The 21685-nt window shown below is 29.8% G+C and overlaps 2 protein-coding genes and 1 long non-coding RNA gene across 3 annotated transcripts in view; 2 read left to right on the top strand and 1 right to left on the bottom strand.

Moving 5' to 3' along the window:
• The first annotated feature begins 237 nt into the window (after positions 1–237).
• Positions 238–4367, top strand: LOC105140898 (pachytene checkpoint protein 2 homolog). Its single transcript, XM_011047942.1, has 14 exons — positions 238–492; positions 595–658; positions 760–866; positions 1017–1084; positions 1390–1493; positions 1576–1680; positions 1960–2049; positions 2136–2211; positions 2803–2872; positions 2965–3035; positions 3162–3252; positions 3479–3606; positions 3731–3853; positions 3937–4367. Exons 1-14 carry the CDS (start codon positions 351–353, stop codon positions 4078–4080), a joined length of 1383 nt encoding a protein of 460 aa, XP_011046244.1. The 5' UTR covers positions 238–350; the 3' UTR covers positions 4081–4367.
• Positions 4368–4803: 436 nt separating this feature from the next.
• On the bottom strand, positions 4804–6945 carry BIR6 (Pentatricopeptide repeat (PPR) superfamily protein). The gene has a single exon (XM_011047941.1). It carries the CDS (start codon positions 6809–6811, stop codon positions 4913–4915), a length of 1899 nt encoding a protein of 632 aa, XP_011046243.1. The 5' UTR covers positions 6812–6945; the 3' UTR covers positions 4804–4912.
• A 12974-nt stretch (positions 6946–19919) lies between these two features.
• Positions 19920–21685, top strand: part of LOC105140896 (uncharacterized) — a 10057-nt gene continuing 8291 nt past the window's right edge. The window contains exon 1 of the long non-coding RNA XR_845269.1: positions 19920–20887. This is a non-coding gene — a long non-coding RNA (uncharacterized LOC105140896). The remainder of the gene's footprint in view (positions 20888–21685) is intronic.

Below are 21685 nucleotides of genomic sequence, written 5' to 3'. Positions count from 1 at the left end.
AATGTATTTATTTTTGTGTTTATGAAGTATTTTTTAAAAAAATTGAATTTTTTTTTCAAGTGAATTTATTTTTATGATTTTTTATTTTTTTAATATGTTAATATAAAAATAAATTATTTTAATATATTTTTAAATAAAAATACTTTAAAAATAATTACTATTAAAATTCTAAACAATACCTCGAAAAGAAGAATGAAAAGTGAACAAAAACCACACAAACACGGCGCTACCAAAAAATCATCTTTCCCGCCCAACTTCAAAACAAAAAAGGAAAGGGAAATAAAAATTAGGGTTAGGCACACCAAAATCTCCACAAAAACCCAATCTATTCTCTACTGCAGTGTAAAGAAATGGCAACAACTCCCATGGATATATCAATTCAAAAATCTATCGAAACCACCACAACCCATGATGTATCCGATGGACACGATGTCTCTTTTCCCTCCTCATCCCCTTCCCCCATTCACACTCATCACAAATTCCTCGTTTCTGGTACCCACCTCTTGTTTTCCATATTAATTATCTTTTGATTTTGAAGCTCTTAATTTGAAGTGTTTTGTCATCATCATCATCATCATTATTATTTTGATGCAGTTGAAGTTTGCTTAAAACCCTCAAGCACCGCTCGCATTGAAGATGTTCGGTTAGCTGTTGAAAGGTTCGATTTCAATTTTATTTTTTTGATGTTTTTTTTTGTGGGATTTTGTTTGTTAATTTTAAAAGACAAGAAAATTTCTATGTTTTCTCTTTATTTGATAGAATGCTTGAAAAGAGGAGTTTAAGCTACGCTGATGGACCAATTCCGGTGCCAATTGATGACCAATTTCTATTTGAAAATGTACAAAGAATAAGTGTCTGCGATACAGGTTTGGGTTTTTTATTTCATTATATGTTCAATTTTCTCTTTTTGTTACTTTGGTTTCTGATATAGGGGAAAAGAAAATGAAAGGTATTGGAAGTTACTGCTATTTTGGTATATCAGCTGAATAACGTTGTGTGATATTTTTGTATCATAGATGAATGGGTGAACAATCATGATATTCTTCTTTTCTGGCAAGTCAAGCCTGTTGTACATGTCTTTCAGGTACTATGGATTGGATAGGTTTATTGGGTTTTCTTCTTTCTGTGTTTTTTTTTTTTTTGGCTAGTATAGGAATGTTTCTTTAATGCCTGTTTGAGACACTTTAACGTTTGTTTTGGGTAAGGAAAAAAAAAGGGGGGGAAATCCAACGTTATAACCTGTTCTAGGTGGTAAACATGAGTAGCTGATTCAATATTTATAAAATTCCTTTTCCTTTTGTGTCATGAGCCTCCGTTGTTTCTTTAACTTTCAAGTCATGTTTTGTTGAGTTGGTGGTTTCAAAATTCAAATGACTGCTGCTTTGCCAGCTTAGTGAGGAAGGACCATGTGAGGAGCTAAGTGGGGATGGCCAACTTTCTAGCTTTAATGAATGGATCCTTCCAGCTATGGAATTTGATGGGATGTGGGAAAGGTTTGTCTGAAACTTCTGTTGATCCTAATTTTTCAAGTTAATTGATGGAGGAACTGATGGCATGGCAATTTGATTTTTGTAGCTTAATTTATGAATCTGGGCTCAAGCAAAGGTTGCTGCGGTATGCAGCCAGTGCATTGCTCGTTACTGAAAAGGGTGTTAATCCTTTTCTTGTTTCATGGAATCGGTAAGGAAGTCTTGTTTAATATGTCTGCAGGTCATTCAGATTAGTTTTCTTGCAAACAAAATCTCTAATATGAGGCTGTAGAGAATCTTGGAACCTTTTTACCCCTAGCATTCTCCTTTCACTGCACTGGCTTTGCTACTAATGCAATAATTTGGGATGGGATGAAATCTTAAAACCAAAAATGCATTTAGATTATCTAAACCAGATTTGGAAAGCTGTTGGTTCTAATGTTTCATGCTTTAAAGTGATGCTTAATTGGTATATCCATCATGTTTGCAGCCTTATTCTCTTACATGGGCCTCCAGGGACTGGGAAGACATCTTTATGTAAAGCATTGGCTCAGAAACTATCAATACGATTTAACTCCAGGTTTATACATAACCTTCTCTGATGAGCATAATATATCACAAATTCATTTCATATTAATTTGAGCTTTACGCTTGCTTTTTAATCAGATACCCCCAATGCCAATTGATTGAAGTGAATGCTCATTCTTTGTTTAGCAAATGGTTCTCTGAAAGTGGCAAGCTGGTATGTGGTCAAGCTGTAAAAACTTTGAGAAGTTTTACCTCTGGCACTGGCTTATTATATTCATTTGGATGTTAGGTGGTATAACTCTGGTTTTAGCAAGTCACAACTTTCTTTGTTTGAGATTTGGTTGTCTGTCCATGTTTGAAGTCAACATAAGCTATGTTTCTTGGTAAATCAATGTTCCCACTAGGAAGTAAAAATTGTCATATCTTTATTGAATCTCCTGCCCCCTCTCCCAACAAACACCCACACACAAAAGAATATCATGGAAAAGGTTTTTCTGTTAGACTGCATTAAGAGGAAACAGAAAACAGACCATAATTATTTGTAATGGTTTTCCTTTCCAATGCAATGGGAGTTGCTTTTTACTGGAGTTTTACTTGAAACCACCCTGATGCATTTTTCATATTATCTTGTGCAAAATCAAATGGTTTAGAATTTGTAGATTTCAAGATCATTTCCTTTCCAATAGGACTCATCTGCTCATGTCAAATTCTCAACCCACTGATTTTTATCTAGTTATTGATCTACCTTGTTTGACCGATCAATTTAGGCAAAATCTCAAAACATTAAATTTGCTTATTGGAACAGGTTGCAAAGCTTTTCCAAAAAATACAGGAAATGATAGAGGAAGAAAACAATCTGGTATTTGTTTTGATTGGTGAGATTTGTGACGACATTATGTTTTTTAATATCCAATAATGGGCTCTTTTCATTCTAGCATGTAATGCTATGGATTTGGTAATGCTGCAGATGAAGTTGAAAGCCTTGCTGCTGCTAGAAAAGCTGCACTATCTGGTTCTGAACCTTCAGATTCTATTCGAGTACTGCCACTTCTGTCTACTCCCAAACTAATGTCTGATTTCCTTAACGAAGTCAGATAAATAAATGAGTAACATGATTTCTTATGAGTTTTTTTTGCCTTCTGCTTGTTGAAATATGTCCCATAGGTTGTGAATGCTCTATTAACGCAGATGGACAAATTGAAAGCATCACCAAATGTGATCATCCTGACTACATCAAATATAACTGCTGCTATTGGTGAGCCAATGATCTATCTCAATACCAAGCAGTTTTTTTAGACTTTGATGCTAGCTTGAATTCCATATTCTCTCTCTTCCAGCGAGATCAGATTCCCTCTAATATAATTTGATGGAATTCAAAAGAATGCATGCATCTTTTCTCATATGTTTAGATTTTGGATTGAGCTGGAAGAATATTGTATATATTGGTATAATGTATTGATTTAGCAGTTACTGTGTTGCAGATATTGCATTTGTTGATCGAGCTGACATCAAAGCATATGTTGGTCCTCCACCTCTTCAAGCTCGTTATGAAATTCTAAGATCCTGCTTGCAAGAACTCCTGCGAACAGGAATAGTATCAAATTTCCAGGTGTCAATTCTGTTTCAATTTTCAGGCTTTCTATTGATTCCTCAATCACAAGAACTCTACTGATGTCATGCGGACATGGAATGGTCAAATTAATCATTACTAATGATTGTTGCAATTTCTGCAGGACTCTGACCATCTCGTGCTTCCAGATTATTCAACTTTGAGAGAGAAATTAAACGCACCAACTGAAGCTCAGCCTGTGCTGAACTTTTGCAAGCAATTGCTTGAAGCTGCAGAGGCATGTGAGGTGAGCGGTAAATCTTTCAATCCCTTGTGAATCCTGTTAATGATCTAGTAATCAATTGCATGGCGTCTTATCAACTTATGCAGGGGATGAGTGGAAGATCATTAAGAAAACTTCCATTTTTGGCGCATGGAGCTCTTTCAAATCCATACGGTTGTAATGCTAGCGAATTCTTATGTGCAATGATAGATACAGCAAGGAGGGAGCATTCTGAGCTACCTGAATCCTGATTATTAGCTCTTACTCCATCTGAAAACTGTGCCAAACACTAAATGTAAAAGACCTGCCTTGTATTTTGATGCATCTCATGTCTCAGCATCTTCAGAATGAGATTCCTGTCCGTTTTCAGGGTTACTCATAACATGAAATAATTAGTTATATAGAGACTGGATATCTGTTTTAGCCTGCCTGCCTATTTAAGCTCGTGCCAGCTCTTGTAGAAATTTAATGAAGAAAACTTCCCATGTAAATAGTTAACTATACCGAGTGTTAACATGTTTCTTCAATTCCTTTTGAATGTCTTGCAATACTAATAACTGATTAGCCCGACATTATCTCTCTGCAACTAGAGCCCTTCTGCGTTAAGTATACCCACAATTGGGTGGGCAAATGTTTTACAGTCGTCTAGATAATTGTCAGCTCTGCGCGATGTTAGACTAAATTTTTCCTGGATATAAAAATATTCAATTGTTCACGTGTTTTTTATTAGAAAAAAATTAAAATTATATAAAAATTAATTTGATATGATGTAATCAAAACAACTTTGAAACAATCTAAAAATAAATAAAAATATAGTTAAAAAAATATTGAAATAATATATTTGATAATCTATTACCCAAATTATCAGATTCTCTTAAACTTAAAGAAACCAAATAAAAAATATATTTAATTTAATTTTTAATTAATCTAATATTAAAAATTTTTATAAAATGCAATAAAAATGTGAGAACAGGTATTCGAACAAATGTGGCTTCAACCACATGAAAATATAAAAGATTCCAACGATGTTTCGTGATGGCATAACTTACAAATTTCATGTATACTAGAAAAAGAAAAGAAAAGTCAAGCAGTCTTATCACCAGTCTTTGCAGAACCAAAAAGTTTGCTGATTTTATGATCTTTACGGATATGGTGAGGGCACTTGAACAACAGATCTCTGGCTTCAGAATCTCTGCCTTCTCTTAAAAAGGAATCCAACATTCGAAGGTAAGCGACAGATGATGGATACTCCTTCACACTTAGCACCTTAAAGAAATTCACAGCATCCTCCACTGTCCCAAACTTGGATATATATTGATCAAAAGGCTCAGGAAAAGGCGGGTAGTTATGCTTCTTCATTAAGCGTAGAAGGTCTGTTGCTTCTTCGAGCTTTCTTACTTGTAAGAGCTTTTCAATTAGAAGTTTATATGTAGCTTGCCAAGGTACCAAACGAAGCTTGTTCACCATCTCCACAAGAAATGTGTATGCAGCATCCATCTTCCTTTGACTGAGGAAACCTTTTACTAACACATCCAGCAAATCAGCATCAGGATCAGTGTTTTTCTCTGTCATCTTGACAAGACACAATAATCCCTTGTCAACTTGATTAGCAGCAAAATGGCCTTGAATCAAAATGGTCCAAGTCTTGATATCTGGAATGCATCCTCCTGCTTCCATTTCATCCAAAACCTTGCATGCTTCTTCCAATCTCTTTGATTTACAGAGTCCAAAAACCAACTGACTGTATGTGATGTTGTCGGGCTCATACCCTGCATCTCTCATAGCTTTCACAATCTTTTCTGCCTCATCAAACTTCCCTGCACTCGTGAAGGACCTATGCATCCCATCATAAACAGACTTCGAAAGGGAATTTCCTGTTGCCTTGTATCTATCTACAACCCTAGAAACCAAATCCAAATCTGGATTATCACTTGCCGCAACGCTCCGTAGAAGAATATAACAATCTTGAATTGAGGGCTTAAACGGGCTATCCATCATAAATTCATAAAGCCTGACAGCATCCTCCATCAACTTGATTTTCTGAAACTGCCTCGAAATCTTTATGTAAGTGTCGATATCCATCTCATAACCCGCATTCTTCATCTCATCAACAACACTCCAAAATTCTCCAATCGAGTCATCCCTACCAAGAACCCTCACAAGGGCATTATACGTAACAGTATTGTGTTGATACCCTTCACGCCTATCAACCCATTGGAAGAACCTCAAGGCTTTCACAGGATAACTCCGAAGCTCCTTCAATACTCTAATCACAAAATTATCCGTCAACACAATTCTCATTCCCACCAATGTTTTCTCAACCTCCTTATTCCACTCTCTCTCCAAAATAATACGAACAACATCCTTCACTACATTATCCTTAGCATTCTCATCAATCATCCTATCATAAAAATGCTTCAATGCCGCCACATCATTAGCCATTTTTTCTTTTTTACAGATCCCCATAATGGTTAAATAAGTTTCTTCATCAATATAAAACCCTTCTTCTTTCATTTTCTTTATGGTAATCCAAAACTTCTTCATTGAATCCTTGCTAACAACTATTCTAAGAACTAAACTATAAAGCAAGGAACTGGGTCTGAACCCATTTCTCTCACTGACCCAATTAAAGAAATCCCACGCCTTTTGTGGGTCTTTATCTAGTTTCTTCAAAACATAGATGACTGTCTCATGGGTCCAGGAGGGACTCAAACTTTCCAAATCGTTTTCCAACTCTGCAGACCATTCATTTGTAGATAAAAGCTCTACAATTGAGTTTGGTTTTGATGAGAAGTATAGCTTTTGATGGGTATTGAACCGGTAAGTAGCATTATGAGATTGATTTGAGAGAGCGCGCAAAGAGAAAGGAGAGAAAGAGAAGTGAGTCACCTGAGTGGAGAGTGACCGCGTTGTGGAAAGCTGATTCGAGCAGACCGAGCTGTAGAGTCTAATACATTTAAGGATTGTTCTTGCTCGATTCATGGCTGCTTTTGGGGACCCCCAAGTTGTGGCAAAAATGAGAGAGGAAGGGTTTAGGAAAGTGAAGTCAGACCTAAAACCTTGAAATTCTAAGGTTGAAGGACTTTGGGCTTGCAGTCGTAAATGGTTAGAAGGGTGAGAAACCCCCCACAGTCATTGAAGGCAGGCCTCAGTTGACAGGCCGACGAGGTGCTGAGAATGGGTTCTGAATCTTTTATCCATCTCATGTCAAAACAATAGACCTTTCAAGGAAACATATTTCAACTAGTTATATTTTGAATTTATTATTCAATTTTTTTTGGAGCTGCTACATGCTTATATAATTGTTATTTTTAAAATTATTTGAAGTATACATAAATTTAGTTTGAATATCTACATTAATAATTAAAAAAATACCTTGTAAGAATTTCAAATAAAGTAAAATTTCAAGTTAAAAAGGTTTGATTTTGTTTCCTCGTACCTGAGCAGAGTATGTGGTGGTCTAAAATCACGATGATAGAAATAAATAAAAGATTAAATTAACAAAAAAAAATTATTATTACTATTAATAGAGTTGGATCTTGATGTTATTTTAGTTTTTTTAAAAAATAAACAATATTATTTTAAAGATTTTAAAAAATCAAATTTTAAACATGTCAAAAAATAATAAGCAAATTCATTAAGTTAACTAGGTTATCTTCAAGTTGATTTTTATTTAAAATCTAAATTTAAATCAAGTTTTTAATTAATCAAGTTTAAGGTTGACCATCAAACCATATAAGGTTTAATAATTGTGATCAATTCTAGCCATGCTTGAATTAAATCTTTATTAGATTATTAGAAATCATGCAATTGATCAAAACCACTTGAAGTTGTCAATGGAATTGATTAAAACCACTTGAAGTTGTCAATTATAAGGATTGAAATCTAGTTGCGATAGATCTGCTTCCTAGCTTTATTATCATGATTTCAAATCATTTTGAAAGAATACATTGTGGTGTAATTTTACAGAAAAATCATTCATAGTTTTTTTAAATAGAAGAAACATTAAATAAAAAAAGACAAACTATCAGCTATTTTTAAATAACTTTCAAGAATCAAATTGTTTCTTTACTTTTAGGAGAACTCTAGGGATAAAGATTTTGATCACAATGATTTAAAACCTAAGGAACAAATAGATATCAGAATTGGAAACCAAGATGAAAAAAAATGTAAGTTATAAAAAATAAGACAAGGGTATATAAAGATGAAGATTTTATATAACCAAAAGAAAAGAGTTTCTAACTAGAGAAGATGATATTCTCTCTACTTTGAGAGAGGGAGAGATACATAATATAGAGGAATTATTCAATATTATTGAAAATAATTTCATAATAAATTCTGTGTTTGTGTGATAAGAACGAATAGAACTTTCAATATATTTAACAATTTCTCACATAATGTGTATACACATTTAAACAATTATTTTAAAACTCTTATGATTTTATATATATTTTTTCAACTTGAAAGTTTTACGTTGCCGTAAAAATAATATGAACCTTTATTTGACATCTTGTACCATATGATGTTTATGTTATTTTAATTTATTTAATATCTTCTTGCCTCATGTGGATCCTTTATTACCTTAGAAATCTAAATTATTCATATAGATAACAATCTGTTTAGGCTTATAGATAAAAACATAAGAAAATGGTAGCTAAAAATAAAGACAAAAAAGAAAGAAATTAGAAGAAGTTGGCAAGCATAAGAGAAAAAAAAATAAAAGAAAAAAGGAAGAGAAAAAAAGGCATAATGATGTCTTATGAAGCTATGTGAACAACCCTAGACTACCATTATAATAATTTTGATGAGATAAATCCATGTACACGTTGAAAAGCTTTCTTTCATAGTCAAAGTGGGCTACATGTGCTATCTAAATACGGGTGATCCATTTATTAGTATGTACATTATACGAACAAATCATAAATTTTTAAAGCAGTCTATTTGGGTTATAACGCGAACATATTATCTTTTTTATTCTCTCATTTTGACCTTATAAAATTATTCGAATCTCAACCATATATCACAAAAAATTTTTAACTATTGATACACACTTTAATGTATTTTATATTCGAATCTCAACCATATATCACAAAAACTTTTTAACTACTGATACACACCTTAATGTATTTTTTCATTCTTAAAAAGTCAGAGTGAAAGCACATCTTTTTCATATAGAGTGGACACCATTTTTCTCACCAATAGCTATCAATGAATTGCAAATCACCAATTTTTTCACCAATAGCACAACAAGCACAGTGACCAAGATACCTATGACATTGCTTATCACGAAATACCCATACCTCCATTCTCCACTAATCATGTGCTTGTAATAGCACTTTCTATGAAATGAATAATGATTTTTTTTCATTTATCATAAGGCTCTCCATTATTAAATTGTAACTTTATGAACTACGAACTAACTATAAGTTCACGTTGAATGAGGCAATTGTAATGAAGTTTTATAAATTCCTCTAATCATTAAGTAAGAAAAAGAACCAATAACAATCTCAGGAGCCACAAGCAGTCATACAACAATTCCAAGAACAATAAGTAACCATTTAACAAGCTTAAATAGAACATACAACCTTCACATTTATACTCTTCATGTTATATACTTTCTTGTATATTATTTCCCTCCCATATTTTACTATCTTAAGTATTAAAAGATCCCTTAATTCAGTATAAAACCAGGAAAGCTTAGGAAAGTCATTATCAGCCTATAGGATCAATGACAAGCCTAGTCGCATTATAGTCCATGAAAAACCTAAATTCAATTTGAAGCTTCTCATAATTTGATCATTAAATTTTTGAATTTTAATTATTATAATAAGACAATGCATTATTAATTTTTAGTTTACAATTATGGGTAATTTAATAGCATGTAGATATAATCCATGAAAAGGGAATCCCCCCCTCCCCCTTAATTAACCACGGGAACAATGGTAAATTATTGTATCACTCTGTTTATTTTTATTTATATATATGTTTATTTTTCTATTTTATAAAACATATTTAAATAGCCATCTTATATGATAAACATATAATCAAACCCAAATATATTAATTTTAATGTTTTTATATATGGAGTTAGCTTTTAAGAATATATAAATGAAAGGTTTGACATATTACTAACTTTTACTTAATTCATGAACACCCTTACTATCTACCATGAGAAATCATTAAGTACTTATATGTAGTTCTTCTTCACTTATTCTTATATTTAAATATAACACTTCCTTTTCCCTAAGTTAGAAAAGAAATAAATAATCTTAAATTTAAAACTTCTTATATTTCATAGCTTAGTTTTCTCTCATTTTTTGCTTGACCTCTTTTTTTTTTCAAATAGATAATTTTAAATACACTTATTTTTTATTTTGCTTTGAAACTTAGTGTAAGGAATTAAGAATTTTTGAAATAATCTCGTTCAATTATTCTTTTGACATTTTGCAACAAATATAATCTTTTAAGGGTTAACATTGTTTCACTAAATTTTTTTTTATAGTATTCGTAAAATAACTAATAATATCTTATTAGTCACTTGTTGGAATTTATTTTTAAAAGAATAGATAAAGGAAGAGAAAGAAAGCTTAGAATTTTCTGTGAGTCTTAATTACTTCTTATATCAGTCTTTTTTTTAAAATAAATTTGTAGGACGCTGCTAATTACTTTAACTTTAGAGAGTAATAACTATTAGAATACCATTAATTATTCTTAATCCACCATAAAAAATTTTATTTCACTTTTCTTACTCTAATATTTTTAATTGATTTTATTGTAAACATTTTTTTTTGTATATCTTATTTATGGATTGAAAGTTTCAATTAATTTTACTTTTTTGTAATGTATTTTTTTTTCCGATTTACTTTAAGTTATGGATAGAAATGCCTCTCTCTCACACACACCATTCAGATTATAATGTCTACCATTCTTTTCTTCTTTATCTCTTCCTTGATATATTGCAATGTTAGTTAGCGTCAATCTTCTCCAATTTCTTTGTTTTTTTTTGAAGAATTAATTAAAATGATCATCTCTATTTCTTCTTTGGTTTTTACTACAATATACAATATTGATAATATCAATCTTTCAATCACTAGACTTTTTAATAATCACAATTACTATTTATGAGCTTAGATTAATTTAATTTCACATTAGAAACTAATTATATTTTCTTATAAAGAGCTTAGATTTTATAAAACGTTAAAAACTAATGTAAATTAATTTAAAGTTTTTAGTGTACATTTCTTACACATTTGTTTTTTTTTTTGGTTTTTTTTGTGATGTAAGTTTGTAGGTTAATTTCCGAATAACTATATTTTACTAATATCTTTTTTAATATCAATTTTTATTTTATTTTTAAAGCATTCACATTAATTCATGTGCCAAAATCCATTATCTTACAAATGGAATGATGCAAAAGGAAGGACTTGATCTGAAATAGAAAATAGCTGAAGGAAAGTCAAATTTAAAATTGGAAGTTAAAGAACTCAATCTAATTTATTAAAACTTGAAGGATGGTGGAAACATTTTAACCAGTTCCCAAATATTATATATAAAAAAGCCATTTGTGTGAATATTATTCAATATTTTAACAAATAAAATTATAAAAATAAATCTTTTAACAAATAATAAAATTATAAAAAATAAAAAGTTGGGATCGTGGCTATGCAAGCTCCAATAAATGCATATTGCTTGCGCCTTTTAAGTGATGTATGCGGCGACGTTTGATTACTAAAATACCAATCCATTTCACCTTAAAGCTAGTGTGGCGAGGCAACCAATAGGATAGAGAGTGCATTTTAATTCGTGCTGGTTGGACAACTATTAAATATTTTCACCTCCCTACTCTTTTCTCTCTCATTTCCTAGGGATCCATGGCCGACCATCCAAACTTTAATTGTGTTATTTAATTTGTATTTATTTTAATTATAGTTTTTATTATTTTAATTATTATTTATTTTTTAATCATTTTTGTATTATTTTAATTATTATTTATTTTTTAATTATTATTTATTTTTTAATTTTTTAATCATTTTTTAGTATTTTATTTCATTTATTTTTTGTTTCTCATGTGGTCTTTATTTTTATTGATGTTTTTTAATCATTTTATTGATTATTTTACAATATTTTCTCTTAAAATGTTATTTCATTTATTTTTTTATCCAATTCTCACCGTTAATTTTTTGGTTGCTAATTTTTTTTATCATATTTTTAATTTTTTAATTTTTTAATTTAATCTCTAATTATTATTTTTTATTTAGTTTATGTATTCAATTTGATTCTTATTATTTTAATAATTATTTTTTTATTTTTTATGATTTTATTATTTTGTTTCATAAATTTTTCATGTTTTTTTTTAGAAGTAATCTCAGTCTCTTGAACTGGTCACTACTGGCTTTGAATTTTAGCCTAGTTTAAGTTTAGTTTTTGTTTAGTAATTTTTTTACAAACTGATTAAAAAAAAAATTTCTTGATAATTTTTTCTTTATTTTTTTTCCACTTTCATCTTTGAAATTAAATTATTAGCCCTTCAACTTTTTGATTTTTTCACTTTTTTTTTATGGGGTTGTTTCAGTTCAGGTTAATTAAGTTAACTTAGGTAGACTAATTCTTTTTTATTGATTTAACTTTGGCCTTTTTTCATATGTTTTTTTTTTGTTAATTTAAAAGCTTATATCTCGATCTTATTTCATGGGTAGCATGTTAGTCAAGTTGACATGAGTTGACTTAAATTTTTTCTTTGATATTTTTGGTTTTAATTTTTTTAAAAAATTTTATCATTTGACATTAAATTATTGGGTTTTGAGCTTTGTGATTTCTTTCACTTTTCTTTTTTTGAGGTTACTCCAATCTTATTTTCTTGATAGTGTGCTAATCAAATTAACTTGAATTGATTTAGGTTATCATCGACTGTATATCATTTTTATATTGGAAAACATTTTGCCCCGCTTGTGGCATAATACATACCACCTATCTAGTCATTACTAGATTAAGTATGGGTAAATTAATTTTTTGACCCCTTTTTTGCTCAATATAATGGCTAAAACACCCTTAAAAGTATAATTTGATTAACTATTGACTAGAGTTATTTTCATTTTTTTCTCATGACTAAAGTAATCTTAGAAAAAAAACCCTATAACTTGTGTCAAGAGCTTTTTGATCTTTTGATCTTAATTTTTTCTTTATTATCAAGTAGGGTAAGGGGCAATCTAGTCTTTTAATAAAAAAATATTAATAATTATAATATACATGTTAATAAATGAGAGGAGCTTGCACTTTCTAGGCGTCCCATATGTTCTTATTTAATAACCTAAAACCATCTTCTACAATAATAGTGGGAGAGACACATTAAGATTTTTATTATTGAGGGGCATATGTCTGTCTGTGGCAGATTAAGAGTGTGGCTCTGACAAACTTTTTTCTTATTCTTTTATTTTCTCTCTTTTTTATTTGACAAAATACAAAAGTATTTATTTATTTTTTTTTATGACCAATTTAGTCCTTATTTTTTTATTGTTATTTGTTTTTTATCTTTTTTTTTATATAAATTCTTTTCTTCAATTTAGTCAATCATCATTGAGTTTCGTTTAATTTATATATCAAATTTGGTCATTATTTTTTAAATTATTATTTTTTTTTATATTTTTTCTAATTAAATTTTATTTTCAATATCATCTTTAGCATTTGATTTCAATTTACTTTGATGTCAAATTTGACCTCATTTTTTTATTGCTAATGTCAATTTCATCCTTTTACTTTTTTCCTTAATTTCTCCCCCCAATATTTTTATGGTTGAGAATTTTACTTTATTATTTTTTAGAGTCTGCTTTCATAACGTTAGTTTTGTGCTCATGACTATAGGTTTTAGATATTAATGCAGGCTAACTTTTATTTTTTTAGGTTTTTTAATTTTTTTTAATCTCATCCTTTAGTATTTGATTTATTGAGAAGTGAACTTAACACTTATTTTTTTCTTGTCTATGAGGTCGTCCCAATCCTATATTCTTATTTACGAGGTTAACAAGTTAACCTATATTAATTTAATTTTTGTTGTTGTTTTTTTAAAAATTATTTTTTTCAATTCCGCCCTTCAACAATTAATTGTTTGATAATTGAGTTTCATTATTTTATTCAATTTACTTTTGACGGGTTTACTATGGTATCACGATTAGGTCTTATATCGGGCATGCTAACCTGAATAGGTTCATGTAAGTTTTTTTTTTAATTTTTTTTGTTGTTGATTTTGTTGTCAATTTATTTATTATCATTACATTTTTTTATTTATATTATTAAAATTATACGAGCTTATTGAATTCAGTTAAGGTAACGACCCGATTGTGCTTTGCTTCTTTGAAAACACTTTCATTGGCTTAGCATCCTCTTTTTATGATGGAAAAAATCTGAGTTTGCTTGTGGTGGTGTACTGTGGACAACTTATTTAGTTTGTTTTGTATAATACGGAACATCTATCTAAATAGTTTTAAACTAAAATATTTTTAAATTAGTTAGTCTACCTCTTCTCTTTATTTTGTTGGGAGCGGTTTATGAGAATGAAGAAAATTATGTATGAACTCTTTATTTCTCCTTTCTTTTTTTTCGTGTGTATATTTGTGTGTTTGCTATCTTTTGATTTGGTTTGAAATCTTAATACTACAGTTTAAATGTTCCTAGATTTGAATGTAATATTATATTTAGACCAGCTTAAAGAGAAACATTGAATGCGAAGCATGCACATATGCTAATGTATAAATCAAATATTATAAATTAAATTATCACGATAAAAATATATTATTTTGCACCATGTTTTTCATAAATCCATAGATTAATTAACATGTATATCTTTTTATTTTAGCAAATTATGTATAATTTCCTAAAATTAAAAATTTATCTCACCAATTAAAAAAATAAATTATTATTACATTTTATCCATTATTATTAACTTTCCTCACATTTCTATTAATATTTGAAAACGTGGTACAAATTATATTTTAAAAAAATTATATTTTTTTTTATTAAAAAATGTTTTAATGTGTTAATTTTAAAAATAATTTTTAAAAATAAAATAATATCATTTTAATACATTTCAATATAATTTTTTTTTAAAATTTTAATACATTTCAATATAATTTTTTTTTTTAAAATATCTATAAATACACTTACAAACAGCCTCATCATGATACATACCACATCACGATTCAATTTTAATTTTTTACTTTTTACCGAGGATGAGTGAGAAATCAAAATGAAGGGAGAAAGAAAGAAGAAACTATTTTTGGCGGCAAGATTCTCAGTTAGCAAGTCAGCTTTTGGTAGAATACTAACAGAAATAGTGAGATACTACAGGACAGACAGGCCCACCAATATAATATGGGCCCCCACCTCATTTGTCTTCCACGCGAAGTTTCACCCGTTAAAAGGATCCTTACTTTTACGGTCCCACCACCACCCCCTTTTTTAACGGGCGTGCTGTAATTTCTCGCGGGAAGTGTCGGTCGTTCTTTGGTTATTTAGGACAGTGGGTCCCGGTTCCAAGTGTATCCAAATGTTTTTAAAAAAATTAAAAAATATTAATTCAATATATTACTAAGTAAAAAATAATTTTAAAAAATAATATTTATTTTAATGTCAAACAGGAAATAATACAGGCAGGCAGAGGAGAGAGAGATGTTCCAGTGGAGCTAAACGGCAACGGCGGGCATGAAGGAGGGAGCCCAGACAAAACAGCCGCTTGATTGAAAGGAATGCAGAAGTGGTCCACCGTGGGAAATTGACGGATTGCCTCTTGATTGTCAATTGACTTAAATTATCAGGAAATAAAGTTTTGTGATGTACTACTAGTTTTTTTTTTTTAACTTAAAAATTTATAAAAATAATATTTTACTTATTTTTTAAAATCTATTATTAACACCAACATATTGAAACGAACTAAAACCATAAAAAATATTTTAAAATAAAAAAATCTAATTTATTTAAAATATTTTTAAAATGTAAAAAGAAACAAATTTTAGAAAAATTAAATATCAATCCTTATTCATTCAAAATTTCAAGAATTGCCTCATGATTAAAGGTCCAGAAGCACTCGCAAAAATGTTCATCCAAATGGAGTCCTTGTAAGGAAAAGGGGGCAAGACAAGAACTAGATGGATTGAACATGAGTTGAAACAAATGTTCCATCCAGGTTGTGTTGTTAAATCGGGCAAAGGAAGAAAGAAAATTTAATATATCCCAATTTCTCTCTCGGCCATGATAAGTTAGAACCTTGGAATATAATAGATATTGTACCGTGTTAAGTTGCAAGTTAGATTAATTTTATTTTTTTAATATAAAAAATATTTAGATAATATTAATATATTTTTTTAGTAAGATATAAATTTAAAATATGTTAAAGTTGATTTGACATGATTTAATTAACTTTATGGTCTAAAGATAATTTAAATGATAGTTAAAAACTTAATTTAAATAAAAATAAATTTAAAAATATTTTTTTAATATTAAAATGAAAACATATCGTATCAATTTAGGTTAACCTAGATTAATATGTTAAATCTTTTATTAAAATAACCAAATAGAAGAAAAAGTGAAAAAAATGACAAAGCTTAATGACGAATTATTTTATGCAAAATAATAGAATTAAAAAAAAATCATAAAATATCAAGAAAAGAAATATTAGACTTCCAAAAAAAACACCTAGAAAAAAAAATTAAAATAAAAAAATTTAATAAAAAAATCTAAACTAATACAGGTTAACTTGACCACTCAATATGCAAATAACATTTAAACCCTTAAAAAACAACTTTATCCCGGTTTTCAAGACCATTGTTAAGTGCAATAAAAGATAAAATAATCAAAATATTTTTCCTTATAGTGATAAGGAAAAAGTAGTTGATCCCTTTTAGTTTTTTTTTAATAAATAAATTATATTACATTCTTAACTGTTGCAACCATGACATTGTGAATTTATAAATTCATTTTTAAAAGGTTGAAAAGAGTATTGTCAGCTTGGTATAACTAATCACTTTTGAAATATAAAAGCAATCCATCCAGTCAATGGTTGTAATTTAATGTAAATTGCAAGTGTTATCCCTGTTATTAAACCTAGTTTAATTTGATAAGTTAATGGTTGTAATTTAATATAAATTATAAGTGTTATCCTTGTTATTAGACCTGGTTTAATTTGATAAGTTAATCCAAAATTCAAGTGAATTAAGTTTTTAGCCGGGTCTGAATTTGATGAAAACCTGACTTACAATTGACTTGGTGAATTTTGCTTGTTTGGCTAAGGTAACCTGTAATCCAATAAAACTTGATAAATATATATTTTTTTAAAAAAATTATCTTTGATTTAACTAACACACACACACACACACACACACATATATATATATATAGCATGTCCATGAACATTTCCATATGGAACAAAAATTACATTTTCTTAACAAAGAGAAAAATCATTGATAACAAGGCCTGAGGGGCTCTTTTTCATATTGGTTATTAATTCATATCAAAATTTATTATATAAACATTAATAAAAACTTTTATTTTTTTCAATGTGAGATTAAAAGCTCATTAGTATATATATTATATATTCATAGAAGAAAAAGTTGTGTTTTTCTGATATAAGATAAAAAAATCCTTTTAATTTAAATACTTTAACTTTAAATAAGAAGATAAAATCTTTTCAATGTGGCATAAATTTTTTTTTGAAATAATCTTTTAAACTTTATTATTTACAACATGCATAGCTTATATCAACATGAATTGTTTTTTAATTAATTTTTATGTGGAATATTAAAGTCTCAAATATTTTTTTATAAAAAAATTGAGTTGACCCAGGTTAACTTGTGTGATTCAGGACTCATCCCCTTAAATAAGTCAACTCTCAGGTCAGATTTGATAATATAATGTTCTCTCCTCTTGATTTTGTGTGAATATACATGAGTGTATGTGTTTGGATAGGTAAACAATATTAAAGTTTAGGTTTATTTTGATAACAATGTTTGTCAAATTTCAATCAATATGCCGACAACAGATCAATCAAACTAAAGCTTACTTTCCATACTTGCAGTAATCTTTATTGATGGAACTATTTACAATGTATTTGGATTGTTTATTGATGGAACTATTTACAATGTATTTGGATCCGTTTTTTTTTTTTAGGAAAATATTATGTTGAAAAATAAGTTATTTTTTATTATTTGGATAAAAAATAAAAAAATCATGTCAAATAAAATATTTTTCATTAATAATTTTCATGATAATAATAAAATTGAAAAAAATCATATGCTGGTAATATAAATAATGATGGTGTCATAGTAATTGTAGTGATATTAAATGTTATAGTTGTAATGATGAATAGTTGTAGTGATAATTATTTCAATAACTAGATAATAATAGTGAAGGAGGGAATGAATAGTTGTGGTTATTATTGATATGTAGTGATGGTGTTAAAATGATGGTGATGACAGTGAAAATAATGATAAAGTAATGATTACATTAATGACTTACAGACTGTGAGATATTATGGCCCAATCATATTTTTTATTATTTTTTAGTGTTTTTTTTTTTAATATGGTGATGTAAAAAAAATATTTTGATGCTCTTGCAAGTAAAAAATACTTTAAAAAGTAATCTCAACTATATTTTTAAACAAGTTCTTAGTTAAGTAGTGTTTATGATTATGGATGAGGTGATAGGGTTAAGTGGTGGTGTTGATGGAGGGTTGTTGATAGATGATACTAAAATAGTAATTTATTACTAATAAAATGAATGTTGTAATATAAAACTTATTAAATTGAGAGAAATAGGAAAACAAATTAACTTAAAAAATTAAATTAAGAAAATACCTGAAAAAATTGATTAGAAAACAAAAAAAAATTCAATTTAATTTAATTTTAATTTTAAAAACCTGAAACTAATTGAACCAGACTAAATCAACTTGATTTAACTAAAAATTAAAAATATTGTTAACTGAACAGGGATATATATAGAAAATTATCTTCAAAAAACTAAAACCCTAAAATTCACTCTCATTACAGCACGCCCCGTTCCCCCTCTCTCCTTGTCTTGGAAGGAGTTCAATTCTCTTGCTTGCCTTGGTGACTGGGTGCATACACTCAAGCCTTGAGATTTCTTAATGGAGAAGGAGATCATATAAGTAGTGGAGAAATTGGCTCTCAACCTTGGTTGTGGAGCTGGTCACCCATTGAAGGAAAAAATGGTGTTTTGTTGGCTGACATGTCATGCCGTGATCATTGTTCCAAGTCCATTATTGGTGTAAAAAATGATATTTGTCCCTGTAATAATAATAATAAAAAGCTATGTGTGTATAGAAAAAAATTATATACATAAAACTTTGTATATATGACTCATGAAAACTAGAAAAAATTCATAAAAGGATATGCCAGAAAAGGTTGGATAGGTCGGGTGAATCCCAGGTCAGGAGTGTTGTTTAGGCTGAAATAAAACCATTTAGACTAAAAAGGCATGTCAGGCAAGATTGGATAGACCGGTTGATGGGACGGAGGAAAAATATTACGTTTTTTCAGAAATACTTCTAGCTAGCCATGAGCTGAACCGTTCTCATAATCGTGAGCTGATCAATACACTCTTTTTGTAATTATGGTGATTGATAAATCTCATTTAGTTGGTCTGTGATCTTTAGCAATGAAAGGGTTGGTTCCTTGACCAAGTAGCAAGCGTACCTGTGTATATATATATATATAGTACTTTCAGTTATTCATGATGGAATGTACTCAAGCATATATATAAATAGCTAGCTTGCAGTACCCGTCAATTTTGCTTCATGCCAAAATTTACGAGAAGGTAAATTAGCATTCTGATGATTAATATTAAAACGTAAGCAAGTACGTACTTAATCATTAATATAGGCAAGCATCATCACAAATTCAAACGTCTATAACAATTCATACGCTGAGATTATTGACTTTAAGCCGTGAGGGAAGCATCATTGTCCCCTCATGAATACATATCTAAGCTACATAATATCCAAGGTATAGTTGAACTTGGACATGGGATCTCTTCAAAGTCTTAAAAGAAGCCCTAGCTACTTGCCAGAACATAAGAATTGGAAAGGCAGTGCCAAAAATTTAGAGTCCTTTTTGAAACAATAGATCGAAACAAAAACTGGGGGGTGGAGAGCCAAAATTTTCAAACCCTTTTCCATATAAAGATCCTTTATGGTGGTTAAGGCCTTAAAAACAGCCTCAGCTTTAGGGCTCCATGCTTTGCCTCCAAAAAAAACCCTTCACTGTCCATGTCTCTCTCTCTCTTTTTCCTGTGGAAACGTGCCGTGTCACTACTGTACATTAAAGAGAGAAACGTGCATGCGGGAATATAAGATTAGGTGGAGTTAGCATAGTATGCGTGCACCACGATAATATTACACAGCTGCCTTAACATAAAGCTTTCCCCTCCTTCTACTACTACACTTTCCATTTTAATATAAATGATCATACTTGCATAGACATCTACATGTTTTTGAGTCCCTTCTCTTCTTCTTCTTCTTCTCTCAAGTCTCAACCAAATTAAGTGGTAATCAACTGCACCGGTCTTCAATTTCTATTCTCACGCCATGGTGGTAGCATTCAACTTTGTGGTTATCAAAACCATGTTTAATTCCTTCCTTCAAGAAAGGCCATTTAGACAATATCCTACTCATTTCCATGAGAGGAGTAACCTTTCAAGCTTCCATTCGTGCAAGCTAGAGATGGTTCTTCCATAACGAAGGATAATTACATGCATGGGTGCATCCATGCCAGGGGAATCGAGCGTTCCTGGTCCGACTGATTACTATATATTTATGTGAATTTTGCTTCTACAGTTGTACAATTATCAGTCCTTGTCTTCATTACAGATTGATCCTCTCTTTGTTTCTGTTCTTTTCCTTATCTAGCATTATTGATTTTCTTTTGAGAGTTAGGACTGTATGATCTGTATTTGATTTTATATCATCGTAAGTGCTCTTGTAATAGTGGAAAAAAGAGAAGTGGTTATATTGGCTTGATGATTAATATGTGTCGATGCAGACAATTGTTATTATTAGGCTGTAAGAAGTGTGTGAGAGTGCTTAATGAATTAAAAAAATTCCATGTTGTACTCTAATCAATATACTCTTCTGTATTCCTTCTTCTATCTCCTTCCTCTCTCTTATAAACTTATGTGCTTATTCACACCTCAAATGGACATATCTTCTGTAATCACTGATAAGAATATATACAAGATTACAGCTTTGCCAGTGACTTAATGAAACATATAATTAAAACGTAGAAAATAAGACATGAATGATGGCTCCATGTTTCCAGAGGTTAAGAAATTAATTTAGGCTTGACTATATTATCATTTTTTCCTCTTTTTTTCATTTATTATTATTATAGTGTCGATTCATCATTACACTTTTGTTAGCAGGTGGGGATCTGCATTACTTGACTCATATATTCACTTTAAGGTAGTAAAAGGAGATGACAAATTAAGCCCTTATCTGGGTTTTTCATTTCCTGAAAGTTTCCCCAAGAGCTGACCCCATATAAAGCTTTTGAGGGGCTATATACTTGCTAGTTGATGACAACATTATAGCTGGGGCTGACCCTTTCTTTCTTTAATCTTGACCCACAGTTTAGCTATGCCTCCACAAATCACCTCAAGCTCAAATTAAATAGAACGCAAAAACTAACCATCACTTGCTGACATTAATTTAAACATGACAAGCTGTAAGAAACACTCCTTTTTTTCCTTTTTCTTTCTTTAATCATGAAAAGATTATCTAGGTTGACCAAGGGTTGGTGTTGTGCCTCCTGACCCTTAGGGAGATTCCACCTATATATATAGATCTTATATGTTAAAA

Source organism: Populus euphratica, unplaced genomic scaffold, assembly GCF_000495115.2.
Source record: "Populus euphratica unplaced genomic scaffold, PopEup_1.0 scaffold145.1, whole genome shotgun sequence".
In the NCBI taxonomy this organism is placed as follows: domain Eukaryota; kingdom Viridiplantae; phylum Streptophyta; class Magnoliopsida; order Malpighiales; family Salicaceae; genus Populus; species Populus euphratica.
Note: the sequence above shows the minus strand (reverse complement) of the source record. Positions and strands in the feature narration are given on the sequence as shown.